The sequence below is a fragment of the Diadema antillarum genome, unplaced genomic scaffold, assembly GCF_040938485.1.
Source record: "Diadema antillarum isolate AM-2024a unplaced genomic scaffold, OU_Dant_1.0 scf00000074, whole genome shotgun sequence".
Lineage (NCBI taxonomy): Eukaryota > Metazoa > Echinodermata > Echinoidea > Diadematoida > Diadematidae > Diadema > Diadema antillarum.
Genome location: NW_027270963.1, coordinates 4,050,495 through 4,066,056, shown reverse-complemented (window position 1 = coordinate 4,066,056; position 15,562 = coordinate 4,050,495). Strand labels below are relative to the sequence as shown.

At 38.4% G+C, this 15,562-nt stretch overlaps 1 protein-coding gene across 5 annotated transcripts in view; it reads right to left on the bottom strand.

Moving 5' to 3' along the window:
- Positions 1 to 15,562, bottom strand: part of LOC139717321 (uncharacterized) — a 76,065-nt gene that overhangs the window by 36,009 nt on the left and 24,494 nt on the right. The window contains exon 1 of one of the 5 annotated variants that reach the window (XM_071628825.1): positions 13,066 to 13,489. The exons of 1 other annotated variant lie outside the window; for it this stretch is intronic. Coding sequence is in view for 1 of the 4 variants with exons in the window: in XM_071628823.1 (XP_071484924.1) it covers positions 5,406 to 5,410 (5 nt within the window). In the remaining 3 variants the exon portion in view is untranslated. Of the gene's footprint in view, positions 1 to 1,902; positions 3,182 to 5,405; positions 6,315 to 6,459; positions 6,845 to 13,065; positions 13,490 to 15,562 lie in introns of those variants that run through there. 3 more of the 5 variants (XM_071628826.1, XM_071628823.1, XM_071628824.1) reach the window with 3 other exon arrangements.

Here is a 15,562-nt window from a genome sequence, read left to right as displayed (position 1 = left end):
AGTGTTGTACTAATAAGATTTTACTCATCTTTATCAAACTTTTAACATGACCGGAACTTCCTTATATTGAAGTCATGGCAGTATGAAGACCAATGTAAACATCATGAAATAATGAATTCCACAAAAATTCATAAAGTCAAGCAACATCAAAACAGCGCTTGACGTAGCTCATCCCGAAGCCATGGAGAACACACGTTACTGTAAAAGTGGATATTTTCGCGTGACTAATTTTTTTGCGATTGGCCAGGTAAGAAGAGTTTCCTGAGTTTTAAATTCCGCGGAATCAAGACATCAATAACTGGAACATATGGCACGCAAAAATATTTGCGTGCTTTTATTTTTGCACTAGCTTCTAGATGCGCAAAATGCGCGAAAATTTCAGCACCGCGAAAATTTCCACTTTAACAGTACAGTAACGTTTTTATCTATAAAGAGACAGGCACCTGGTAGTGTGCGGCGACAATGGTGGCCCGACTGAATCAATCTTATTTCACTGCCCACAAGGGATATTCCAAAACTATGAATAGTGCAGGCCTATGAGAACAGTACATATATTGCCTGTCAGCGATAATGACATTTTAGCGTACGCTCATTTTAGCGTACATACATTTTAGCGTACGCTCATCAGCAATGTTCAACTTCAGTCAAGATTCTACAGCAGCCTGTGTACTTAATATACAGAGATCAGGGATAAAACCGTGCACAATTCATAACGGGAATTCCCGAATATAAATATCTAGAAAGTCGCGCCAGCCTTCCCATTGCATGGTGTCCCCACGCTACAAGGTCTATCAGGACATGTACACTTTTATAGGGTTACAAACTAATGTTGCATAATTGGTTTTATCGGCACACCATGGTGCAAAAAGAAAATGATTTACATTGACCAAAGACTGAAAAGAAAAGTTAACAAGTTTACCATGTCTCAAAGGTGCAGGCCACAAGGTGGCTCATCAGCAACGTTCAACTTCAGTCAAGATTCTACAGCAGCCTGTGTACTCAAATAGAGATCTGTGATAAAAACTGTGCACAATTCATTACGGGAATTCCCGAATATAAATATCTAAAAAGTCGCGCCAGTCTTCCCATTGCACGGTATCCCCACAATACAAGGTCGATAAACTAAATGTACACTTTTATAGGGTTACAAACTAATGTTGCATTCAGTTTTTACAAATCATCAGACCATGGTGTAAAAAGAAAATGATTTACATTGACCAAAGACTGAAAAGAAAAGTTAACAAGTTTACCATGTCTCAAAGGTGCAGGCCACAAGGTGGCTCATCAGCAATGTTCAACTTCTGTCTACAGCAGCCTGTGTACTCACATAGAGATCCATGATAAAACCGTGCACAGTTCATTACGGGAATTCCCGAATATGAATATCTAGAAAGTCGCGCCAGTCTTTCCATTGCATGGTGTCCCCACGATACAAGGTCGATAAAGTAAATTCTCATGCACACTTTTATAGAGTTACAAACTAATGTTGCATTCAGTTTTTACAAATCGGCAGACCATGGTGTAAAAAGAAAATGATTTACATTGACACACGACTAAAACGAAAAGTTAACAAGTTTACCATGTCTCAGAGGTGAAGGCCACAAGGTGGCTCATCAGCAACGTTCAACTTCTGTCTACAGCAGCCTGTGTACTCACATAGAGATCCATGATAAAACCGTGCACAGTTCATTATGGGAATTCCCGAATATGAATATCTAGAAAGTCGCGCCATCCTTTCCATTGCATGGTGTCCCCACGATACAAGGTCGATAAACTAAATGTACACTTTTATAGGGTTACAAACTAATGTTGCATTCAGTTTTTACAAATCGGCAGACCATGGTGTAAAAAGAAAATAATTTACATTGACACACGACTAAAACGAAAAGTTAACAAGTTTACCATTTCTCAGAGGTGCAGGCCACAAGGTGAGTGACAGGTCGTAATCATGGCCTAAATATAAGTAACAAAGGTGGAGTGTGCAACAATTAAAAGGTATTTAAGTGTCTCCAGTATGCTGCAGGCAGAGATATTAAAATCAGGCTGAGCATTTCAGTACATCCATCTATTACCTAAACGAGAGCTGTGGCACTGATCACCGTGGACAATTTGACTGCGATGCTCACATACACGTTGTACATAGATGCACACACGACATGACTAACCGGCAGATTGAAAACTGAAACTTCTCAGATTGCACGTTTTGATGGAAAGTGACAAATACCTGGCATGAATGAAACAATGGCATTCTCCTTTCTTGACAAAGCACACCAGCGATATTGACATGGGATGGATTCCTTTAAAGCAAACAAACGTGCCAAGTTGTAAAAACCGGAACAACAAGCCCGAAACTTCCTTCTACACTCGTAACATGCATGGTATCAGTTGACAACGAGCACAGGTGGATTTCGGACGACAAAATCACTTTAAGACCCAACAGTTTTGACAACCACGATTACTCACATCATATTCTTAGCAATATCAACAGAAAAATGTGAATAGTCAACAGCTGATGAAGTCTAGTGCAGTCTTCACTTGTAGTCTTCTATCGTGGGAGTCCACCATAAGTACTACAAATATCTCTCGGGGGATATTAACTACTTCAAAGATGACACTTGAATATACACACCAACTTTTTAAGTTACAACTCCTTGTTTGGACTGGACTTCATGGCGATTTCACCCAAAAAACCCCAAATTGGCACACTGTTCACATTGACGGGGGAAAATCATTATCCAGAGAAAACATATTTCTGTTTAGCAAAATGAAGCAAAATGAAGCAAAATACAGTCAACCATGCTTAACCTATAGCTTCAGGAAGTGTGTGTGTGTTGCTCTCGGTGTTCTATGGGGTATGCATCACTTGGGAGGCAACAGGTTAAGTCAACCTTGCATAAGTCGAATAATCACCTAAGTCGACGGTCTTTTCAAGTCCTCTTCTCTTTATAGTCTTGAGATTTTAATTCCTCATAAATCTAATTTTCTCTTAAGTCAAAGCTATTTCGTCAGTCCAAATGGATTTGACTTCAGGCAAGGTTGACTATTGATACAGTAATTATTGTATTTAAAACACTAAATATCTATGCATTCATTATATGTGCAAAAAAAAAAATCATAAGATTTACAATAAAGATACAACTTTATGTATTTTGATGATAATCAAATAAATGTTAATAAAGCTGCTAGTAAACTAAATGAATCCAGTCCACTTGATGGAAAAAGTACCAGAATGTGAGCTGCTCATGTGCTGCTGACTGGCCACACTGAATTGTAATTCAGTAGGTGCAGTACAAACGATGTGTTAGGGGCCAGCCATAAGCGAAACTGCACGGCTAGATACAAATGGTCAGACATGTTGGCCCTTAGCCTTTGTCAAAGGCCTTCTTGCTGTACTGTGCAGTTTACAACTGCAAGAAAAATGAACAGAGGGTCGTCGCATAGGATGAAATCAAGCCACTAGTAGAGAGAGATAAGCCCAAGGAAAAGAGCCTTTGGAGACCCATCCGAGGGTGCGTTTATGCTTCCATTTTGGGGGCCAAAATCAGGCTTTTGAAACATGATTAGTGCAAAACGCCATTGCATTCATGCTCATTTCGATAGAAATGCCGATTCAAAACGCCGATCCAAAACGCACAAAAATGTACGTTTACGATCAGCGTTTCTGACTAATCACATTTGACGGGGAAGCATAAACGCAACAGCGTTTCTATACGCGTTTAGAGTGACGTCATCGAAACGCCTTTCCTGTTCACGTGAAAAAGCGCGCGCCCAGCCAGCCAGCTACCCTGGCCTGTGCAATTTTCCCATGTACTGTGTATACGCATGTCTTTCCCAGCTGCTCTCCCAGGCCAGCGCGCGCCCCAATTTGACCTGCCTCTGCTGAGGTCAGCGAAGCAATCGCAAACGCTCTGCCAAGGCTCGAAGAAAGTGAGCATAAACAGTGCTCCCGTGAACGGCATTTTGAATCAGCGTTTTGAATCAGTGTTTCAAAACGCTGATTCTGCCTTCGCAAATTGAGCATAAACACACCCCATATTTCTTAACAAACGAACCTTTTGTGCTTTGCAAATTTCACCCGAGACTTCTTGAGAACTCTCAGGTGATGCTGGACATAGCATGAAAGGCATCACGATAAAACTCTTGGGTGAAAAGCGAAGGTCAGCACACCAATAATGTCTTGCTGGCCGTTAGTGCATGCACCACACTGTGTACTTGCACTGCAGAAGAGCTGGCGAGAGAAATTCCAGTGGAAGCTCCCTTCCTAGTATGAAAAAAATTTCTCACAGGTGTTCCCTGTTTGATACTCCATTGAATCTTCTGGGCTATCACCCAAATGACTATCGTGAAACAGGCATTTAGCCCTTTGAATTACAAAAATCAGCCACTGGTGTTTGGTAGCGAAAATCATGACGGATCAGCAGAGCTCTGTTGGAAGAAACTCCTACATTTTAAATACACACATTCTGTACGGACAAATGATGGGCAAATCCAGTAACAGTATATTGGTTGAAGTGAAATATTATTCAAAATATTCAGTGTTACATTTTTTCCCAAAGTTTTTTCCAATGGCCTGATATGATGGGCAAATCCAGTAACAGTATATTGGTTGAAGTGAAATATTATTCAAAATATTCAGTGTTACATTTTTTCCCAAAGTTTTTTCCAATGGCCTGATAAACGGTAATCGATGCAATCGAATACACACTGTAAAACATCACTAGCAACAACAATCTGGTATGCCCTAAGATTGCATTACTTCCGGCATACTTTTTGGGTAATATTGCTCTTTTTTTTGTTACCAAACTGAATTTGTATTACTACACCATTACTTCACACATTTCTTGTGCATTTTGTCCCCACTTTACAGTAAATATTGGCAGTTTCTGCAGTCACATGGAAATTGCTTTACCTTTAAGCTTTGGCTGGTATTAGCCCATGCAATTCACCCCACAGGATACCCACTTATTTCACCCATTGATATCCATGGCAACAAGTAAACGGTTACAGCTCGTTATTCCGAAGGTTCGTTATTCCGAAAGCTCTTTATTCCTAAGATTCGTTATTCCGAAGGTTCATTGTTCCGAATTTCATTTTCGGATTAACCAATCTTCGGAATAACGAACCTTCGGAATAACGCCACAAATTTTCGGAATAACGCCACAAATTTTTGGATTAACGAACCCTTTTTCATTTTCGGATTAACGAACCTCTAGGTATAGGGAATTTGCGTGTTTCGGATTAACGACCCGTCGGAATAACGAACCTTCGGAACAGCGAACCTTCGGAGTAACGAACAGCACCCCAAGTAAACACGTGCTACAGTGTACAACACTGAGACAAAGTGGAAAGAAAAAGAACAAAAATGACACAGCAGTGTCATAGCAAAATTCATCACAGAAACAAACCTCATTAATTAGTCCGACACAGTGATCCTCTTCAGAGATGACAATACTTATCATGTTAAAATGAACATGACCTTGTCAAAGCCAGGAAATGGTATGCAGCACTGCTAACTTGAAAGCATTTTCTCACATCATATAGGATCCCAACACATACTACAAGTACAAACCCACACAGAGGTATGTATGACCATGGACCTACATGCTTCCTAAGTCCATGGCATGACGGAGTAGAAGCTGACGTCACTCGATGCAACAGCCATACAATGCCAACCTACTGAGTTCTACCACCTACTACAATAAGTACTTCCCTTTTGACAACCGAACAGCAAGTGTTCCAACTGTGCGCAGTCTGTGAAATCTGTCCATGATTGCTTAATAGGAGATAACCATTTTCATGTGGGAATGAAATCTCTGTACTTGTAATTTTATTTCCATGGATTTAGTTAGCATTTTTAGACATCAATTTGGGAAAATGGAAGTGTTTCAGCCACAATAACAGTTTGTGGTTTTTGGGGTTTTTTTTTTAAGTTTGTTTCATTGAATTCTGTTGAATTTTAAAGGGGATGATACATTTCGTCGCTGGGGTGACAATACCTTGTATCTGCAATTTTGGTGAAAATGACCTTTTTGGATTAATGGTCAAATAATGGGTTAAGTGATGTCCCGTCCAAATCCCAACTGTCTTACTCCAAAAATGAAGCCACCACGGCATGTCAAAGGAAAGGCTGTCCCATTCACTGTAGTGCTTTGGCCGCCATGTTTTTTGGCTCTCCTGAACATTTGACATTTTGTAGATACAAGGTCTTGTCGCCCAAGCGACGAATTATACACATCTGTGGTTTGAGTGAATGCAGCAATGTTAGAAGAACACGTCATTGAAGTTAGAAAAAAAAAATCACATGATCCATTCAAAAGTTTTGAATTTTTAATTTTTTTTTAAGCTGGATGAGATGACTACAACAGTTCATGACATCACCAAAGGACAATGCTATAAAGAGAATAAAAAGAGAATTCAACATATATTTCATTTTTCACAACAAAAGAGCACTTGACTTACCTCTTTCATAATGCAGGAAGTAGAAAATGCATTGCAGAATAGGTACTTTTCATTTTAAAAAAAATGAACATTTGTTTTTCCAGGAGAAGAGGTAATGATTTCCAAGCTTGGAGACAATTCACTGCACACTTGTTTCAGAAGAGGCAATATTATTCCTGAGAGTTAGTTTAATTTCAGCCAACTGTTGACTGGGGAAAATCCCAAAATAAAGACGTCCAGAAATAGAAGCTTGCCAGACCCCGTGCTCTGCTTCCTGAATTCTGGTGCTGCAGTAAAAACTAGAAACTTGGGGGGCATAAGGGTAATGGCCACCTCTGTAATGCAATAGCAAGTTCTGGCACGGTAGTAAGACAGATTTTGCCTGAACATCATCCATTGCTCCTGAGGCAAGTTTCACCAACTTTGGTATCAAAAGTGATTTTACTGTGCAGTGCACAAGTTCAAAAAGAGCATAAAAAGCTAGGCATTGCATTACATTTGGAGAAAACAAAAATTGTCTTGCATGAATGTCATGCAGAGCTCACCAAAGGAATGGGAAGCCCACTTCCCATTCCTTTGCTAAGCAGGAACACTGCGTATAAAGTGTAACAAACTTTGATGTGACATCATTTTCACTCAGAATACAAGCAGAATTAGGACATCCTTTTTAGCTAGAATACTAAATTAGATATTAACACAAGGATTTAATTTCCTTCATATCAAAATATGTTTTCTAACCAATTCTGGACAGATTCTGCTGAATACACAGTTGGGCAGCAGGACATGTTATGTTTACTGTATACATACATACTTTGTAAGACTACATTAGGGTGGCACTTATGTACTTGCAGTCACAAGGAGTGCCATCAGCTTCTATTCATACATGCACTTCAACGCAATCGGAGAGTCACCTTTGAACCCGACATGCGTCCTATATCTTCCTGTGTGTGCATCCGTATGCATTGTGAGTGTGTTTGTGGATGTGTGTGTTGTGTGTATGATAGAGAACGAAAATGGTACTGATCAGGGAAAAAAAAAAATGTGTTTGTCGCTAGGTTTCACAGTGTTAATGTTGTTCACCCCAAAAATGTAACAAAAACTTTCAGGGTAACAGTGTTGAACATGTAGGCCCATTTCCTGGTATCAGCAGGGTCATACACATGATATGAATCATAACATGATGCGTATTGTAATCTCTGAAGAGGATTATTACGCAGAAAATGAATAAGGTTCTTAGACGATGAATACCACCAAACTTTGAGATACGTAGGTGTGTCATTTCTTATTGCTATTTTATGTCTGGGTGTCTTTCCGCCTGTGTACCAATACTTTTTAAAGTGCTGTATCAAACATGTCAATTGGTAACAACTGAACTGTGCATAGTACCGGTACTGGGTTTCATAGACATAGGGCAACTTACAAGGGCCAATGCTAGCCACTGACTGAGTGGGGAACCCTCTCATAAACAGGAGAAAAGTTTGTTGCCCTACCCCTCCCAATCAAGTAGGGGCTAGTGTACTGGACTGAAATGAAGTCATGGAAAAAAGGGGGAGAAAAGAAAATTATCTAATAGTATAGTGGCATTTACTCATTTAAATAACATGAGAGTGACAACATGATTTCAAGAATTTGTCCAAAAAAAAAGACTATTTCTTCAGGCATATAAAATTTACATAGCCTACCTCAGTCAGCAGAATTCAAAATTTTCTGATTGTTTAAACCAAAATGCTTAACACTAGACATGTGCCATGTTCGCACGTCCCGTTCCGTCGACGGCATGCCAACTTCGCATATTCCGCTCAAACGTACTAATCCACTTAAACCGAACGATAAATCATCTAATCCCGTGGTACAATGAAAGCTTTTCTCGCACTTTTGTTCCTTTTCCATACAGTTTGCATTCTATGTAGTGATTGATTATCAAGCGGTGTTCCCAACTAAATTTGCGTGTAAATTATAAGTTTCTTTCACGGTTTCATGTGCAAAAGTCATGCCTTTATGGTATAATGTAGCAACTGGTCATTAAAAAAATAAATATAGATTTGCCATACAATCTATATCAAAGCAAAGCTAGGCATTCCTCTTCAACTTTGCTCACTATTATGTCCAGCTTAACAGAACTTTGTAGAAGTTACTTGTATAGATTGGAAAAACAGAATTCTTTCTCAAAGCATGACTACCTTCGTGTCTCAAAATAATATGGCACACAGGGGGTTTCCACCATGGCACATGAAGAGTTAAAGAAGACTTATCTATAAGTACACTGCAGCCAGAAGTTTCAAAATCTTGTAACTCGCGATATGTAAAATGTGTGCCTGGGCCCTGTCTTATAAACTTGTGATAGAAATCAATCAATCACAAATCTCTTGAAACCTGTGATTGACTGATTGCAGTTCTCCATCTAAATTTCAATCATAACTTTTTTATAAGATGGATTTGCATTCAATCGTAAAGTTGTGATTGATTTGAATCAATCACAAGTCTTTATAAGACGGGGCCCAGGTTTGCCACATCAGTTGTGAAATAAGCAACTGCAACCACTTACATGTCTAACTTTTTAAATATTCTCCAATACCCCCTCAGGAAGAATGATCTTTTACTAAAAGTACAGTGTATATTCTTCAACAAAGAAGATCAGGAAATAATCAATAGCAAGTGATTAAGGGGGTCTCTTTTTCTTCCCTTTTAAAATCACATAAAACTTTATTGATAAATTCATTGAATACTTAATGATACAGTGTATGCTGTACACATCATAGCAATTTCCATTCATTTGGTATGCATGCATTGAAATCATTATCTCAACCTAAAATATCACAGCAAATATTATAATGCATTAAGAATAATTAATCCTTTCAGGTAGACCAATCTTTTATTCAAATGGTGACAGAGTTTTAGCTGCACATGGCCACACAGATTACAGTATGATTGAACGGTTAGCAGAGCACATGGATGTGCCATATAAATTTTGCTAATTAGGACTTGTAACACAATTTGCGAGTGGTTTATTTTTCAATCAAGAACCAGTAACAGAGTGAGAGGTAAGTACTCTCATATCCCTTTTCAAAGGAAAATTTGGAGATATCCAATCTTGGAGATGATATACAGCACGTTTGTGTTCAGAATACAGGAGGCAATACATGCAATGTATCTTCACACTTTGTTTTGAGAGTATCAGTCAACTACAAAAATTTGCAAAAACAAAGACACCATAAAATATAATATACAAATAGTGAATGGTCACGAGTGCAATGGTACGAGATTTCGCACGAGGTGAAAGATAGAGGCGCTCTATTCAACGAGGCAAAGCCGAGTTGGATAGTGCGCCTCATCTTTCACCGAGTGCGAAATCTCGTTCCATTGCACGAGTAAAGACCATACACTATTTGTTTTATACAACACCTCGAATGTCAACGGATTTGGTACTCACAGATTCTTGAATTTAGCACAGAAATGGCAACCATTTTCCATGAAAGACGAATGAGTAGCCTCACAGTCGCAGTCACCGTGTATGTTAACATGTACGTACGTACGTATGCGAAACTAAGTTGTTTACAAAAAATGAGTGACAAAAGTATGCGCTTGTAAGCGCGCTTGTAGTTGTTGAGTGCGCGCGGCACATGTTTGTTTATTGTGACATCAGAGCGCGTGCAATAGAACATTTTGATCGAACCAAAATTGCACGCTGAGACAGCCAGAGCGTGCAATAGAACCTTTCACTAAATGTCACATGATGGGCAATCGACCAATCGGATAGCTACATTCTAAATAGGTGTTGTATAATGCAACATAGACAAGCATGACTATTATTTTTATCATTATCAACAGTATCATTTTATCGCCAGCTAAGGACCAGAAAGGCGCTATCGCGTTCCCAGATTTGAGCATAAATAAAAATGAAATAATCAATTTTCATGAAATAACTAGATATATCGCTACGGCTACTGATATGCCTCCGCCATAATGCATGGTTCTCCTAATAGGTCTATAGTACAATGTCTTGACAATGTGTGATGACAGTTTCACACAATTGGCAAAATATTAAAATGACAGGTTTGACACAAATGTGCTGAATGTTCACTTTCCTAGAACTAGGTTCAATTGGATGAATGATTAAAATGTCAGAGTGCAGGTATTTGGGGAACTGATAATTTTTACTTGACTTTTGACCCTTTTATAAGTTTATGCATTGAGTAATTTTCAAGGTATTGAGAAAAAGTATAATTTAGCATTATCTAAACCTGGCCTTTGACCTTTGACCTGACAGTTCCAAAGAGAATCACTGTTAGGTTGAACACGCATAAATATGTAAGTTTCATGATGATACCTTGAGTTACTTTCGAGATATGGAGGAAAAAGTGCAATTTAGCACTTTCACTTGACCTTTTACCTTTTAACCTTTGACCTTTTGGCAAGAAACTTCCCCAAAAATATATATTGGGTAATACATGCCATACATCAAGTTTTAAAAAAAAAAAACCTTCAGCCTATTGCATTTTAAGGAAAGTAGTGATATTTTGAGGAGTTGACCTTGACCTTTGACCCCTGACCTTTGACCCATGACCCCCAACTTCCCTAGATAATCACTGCCCATCAGTACAAGCATATATACTAAGTTCCATGAAGATACCTTGAACCATTTGCGAGATATGGAGAAAAACATGAAATTTCAATTTTTTTTTTTTCACAAAATAAACCTGTGACCTTTGACCTTTGACCCTGTGACCCTAAAATCCACACAAAGTATTATCCCCCAAGGATATACCCTCATACCAAGTTTGATGTAAAACCACCACACGGTTCTTGAGATATCGACAAAAACAAAACGGGACGGACGACCCGAAAACATAATGCCTCCGGCCACTTCGTTGCGGAGGCATAAAAATCAGTAGGTATTTTTTAATAAGCATTAGCAGGGGTCGCACTTAACTTTTTTTTTTAACTAGCCAGGCGGACTACTTAGAATCAATTTTGACACTGAAGCAATATTTTGGCTCGCCAGACGGACTAGTAACTTCAGAATTTTATGATTTTTAGCTAGTCCGACATGATTTTGGGTGGCCAATGGCCAGCGGACCATCGCCAATTTCGAACCCTGTTTAGTCTAAATACATTGTACAGGGCAAAATAGCACCCTTGTGGTACAAAGTATCAATCTGCATCATTTACTAAAAATTAAAATAATTCAAAATCAACACCATAATGTAGAAAGAGATCGAGCTCTACAACATAATACCTACTAGATGTATCGCTACGGCGACTGATATGCCTCCGCCATAATGCATGGTTCTCCATAGGTCTATAGTACAATGTCTTGACAATGTGTGATGACAGTTTCACACAATTGGCAAAATATTAAAATGACAGGTTTGACACAAATGTGCTGAATGTTCACTTTCCTAGAACTAGGTTCAATTGGATGAATGATTAAAATGTCAGAGTGCAGGTATTTGTGGAACTGATGATATTTACTTGACTTTTGACCCTTTTATAAGTTTATGCATTGAGTAATTTTCAAGGTATTGAGAAAAAGTATAACTTCAGTATCAAATGGGAAAATAGCATTATCTAAACCTGGCCTTTGACCTTTGACCTCACAGTTCCAAGAGAATCACTGTTAGGTTGAACATGCATAAATATGTAAGTTTCATGATGATACCTTGAGTTACTTTTGAGATATGGAGGAAAAAGTGCAATTCAGCACTTTCACTTGACCTTTGACCTTTTGACCTTTGACCTTTTGGCAAGAACTTCCCACAGAATATATATTGGGTAATACATGTATACATCAAGTTAAAAAAAAAAAATCTTCAGGCATTGCATAAATATAAGGAAAGTAGTGATATTTTGAGGAGTTGACCTTGACCTTTGAACCATGACCCCCAACTTCCCTAGATAATCACTGCCCATTGGAACAAGCATATATACTAAGTTCCATGAAGATACCTTGAACCATTTGCGAGATATGGAGAAAAACATGAATTTTCAACCTTTTTTTCACAAAATAACCTGTGACCTTTGACCTTTGACCCCGTGACCCTAAAATCCAAACAAAGTATTATCCCCCCAGGATATACCCTCATACCAAGTTTGATGTAAAACCACCACACGGTTCTTGAGATATCGACAAAAACAAAACGGGACGGACGTACGTACGGACGGACGGACGACCTGAAAACATAATGCCTCCGGCCACTTCGTTGGCAGAGGCATAATAACTCAATGCCCACCAAAATTGCGATAAAGCCCTTCTGGTTCTCAGTCGATCATATCTTCATTGGTGGTTTGGCTACATTGGGACCATGTTCTGCCGAGCATACATCTGTAAGTACTACTAACTAGGGCCTGTTTCATAAAGCTGTTTGTGAAGTTACGCAAAACTTTACGAACAACTTCAATATGGCAAGACAAGTGGATTTCCTAATCATTTTAATTTTTAATAGCTAAAGTTGAAATTTGAAAATTTGAAAATTTTTGGGGGGTAGTGCATACAGTGACCTCTCAACCACTTCTGCAGAAAGATCGCACTCCTTAAATGCCCATGAAGCTAAAGCAGAACTGTGTGATCCTGACTGACTTGGCAAAGCAAAGAGAGAAAATGAGACAAGCAGTCAAAGCACTACTTACCACTCAAAGATTGACGGGAACTTGGAAAGAAGCCACACCTCCTTTCTTGGCTCAGAAATTCAAAACCGCAGATTCTGCGAACTCTTCCCTGGCCACGTGTAAAGACAATAATTCTGATTGTAATTGTAATTTAGCATCGCATTACATCTCTCAACCCGTGTGAAAATGGCCTAAAGATTTGCATGATATTTGCATGTTTTATAGCTCAAATGATGTGGACATGAAATCAAATATGAATCAATAGAGTTTGGCATTTTACACCCCAGACTTTCTTACTGCCTAGTATTTATAAGTCTTAGAGTATCAAGACAATCACATGCTCTTGCATGTCTGAAGAATAGAGAGATTGGGAGATGGCAACATAAATGAGGTTAGACTGTATTTGGTGCATGTGGTACCTAAAAATAACTGGGAACTGTGCAGTCATGAAACAGCCTTGAGTGGGTGGACAGAAGTGCAATCAAGCAAAACTGATATCTCAAATCAAACAGGAAGGAACATGATAGTTTGGATTACTGAAGAGACATTTTCAACACTACCTGCTTTGTAAAAAAAAAAGGTATAAACATACGAAGGTGGAAGTCAGAAATGGCCAAAGAGGATACTGAAAATAAACACAGACAGACATGATCTGATATAGTCTTTGATACTAAAGTATTGATTTCAAAATTGCAACTCTTTCTATGAACTCAAAAGTGTAATTCTAAAATATTCTTACGTTGGCTATGAATAACAAAAAGCCAAATATGAAACCAGATAATTCAGCAAAAATTGGACCTAAAAATAAAAGATTCATGGAATTTTTCACAAAAACAATGATATCAAAGACTGTCAATTGTGAATATTACAATGAACAAACATTTATTCATTCCCTTGCTTCAAATAGTAGTAAACTAGTAGGATACTGAAGTTTGTAAAACTAAATGTGTTCAAAGCTTGCAGGGAATAACAAATGGTTTACTGTCAGATTCGAACTGCCTGTACCTGGTGTGGAAATTGCTCAGCTGGATCCTGAGCATTGTGCGTACATCTCGATTTAATAGGTACAAGTGTATAATTGTGCTTGGCTCATAATCCCCATTTCAAACGAATTGTGTGCAGCTTTATACACATGTAGCCGAAGAAACTCTCTTGATTGGAGTTTACCATTATGCATATTCCTTGACAGGCAATTCTATTCCAGCAGGTCTGCACTAGTTGTGGTTTTTGAATACCAATAACGTGGACAGTGAACTAAGATCAAATCAATCGAAGAACCATAATAAGTGACAACCGACTCCCTTTAATTGCAATCACATGTGCAAGTGGAAGTTTAGGGACATGAAGATGTCATCACTAAATACTGTAAAACCAGAAATTTTTGTGTGCGTGAAACTTTTACAAATTTTGTGAGGAGCCCAGATTTGCAAAAGTTAGATTAATTTCTGTATTACTAGTACATGTACATAGGGCCTACCAGTACTCACAATTTCTTGCATGGTCAGCAATTTGCAAGAGTTTTATGCTACCAAAAAGGCTGTCGGCCCCAATCCATGAAAGTCTAATGCCAGGAAACTTCATGGTTTGACAGTATAAGATGTTCCACAAAGTCCCGTTTCCGGCAAACCTTTTTTCACAACGGAATGTGTCAAAAGTTAGGGATACACAAACAGGTAAAAGATAAATTTCGGCAGTGTTTGGTTGCCAGGCCTGATGTGTGCAAAGCCTGTCTAGAAGTCAGTGCAATGCTAGTATTGTGTGTGCACACAAGTGATTGTGTACGGAAACAGAAAAGACATTGATTTGGTATTTCATTACTCATTTACCATTCAGCCAAAACTCTATCAATGCTTCTATTTCTTCATATTTCTCATGTGACTTGACACACTTTGTCTTCTCCTGGTAGAAAATATGCGAAATGCGCAGTGCCTACCAAAATGAGAATGATACTAACTAAATTACTGCAGCATCTATTAAAATGATAATGATGCTAACGAATTAACCATGATATTCAATACTACAGTACAACATACTATAAAAGTGAATGCATCTACCGATAAGAGTTTAGAAGTCTTGCTGCAATGGTCAATTATGTTTATTTAATTTGTTTTTTGTTTCTTTTAATTGTGTGGAAGTTGCCCGCTAATATCATTTCAAACAGTGCCAAGTGGTTTCCCTCAGCTCATCTCATCCAGACGCAGCGAACAACTATAATTAACTCTCCCCCAAACCCAAAAAAACGTTTTGAATTTACAACCGTCATCGAGGCACTCCGAATCGGCCGTTCATATTTTCACCAAAATTTCACCTTCTCATATCTCCACTATATGCTGACCAAAATCGCTGGAACTTTCAGTATTGATGTATATAATGTGAAACGATAAAAGTATTTTTTGTTATTTAACATTTTATGTTTCACTGTCTGAGAAAACTACCCTCCGATTATTTCCAGACACATCTGGTTGCACCACTAAATATTCATGAAACTTAACATACATATTCATAAGACATGTGCGGA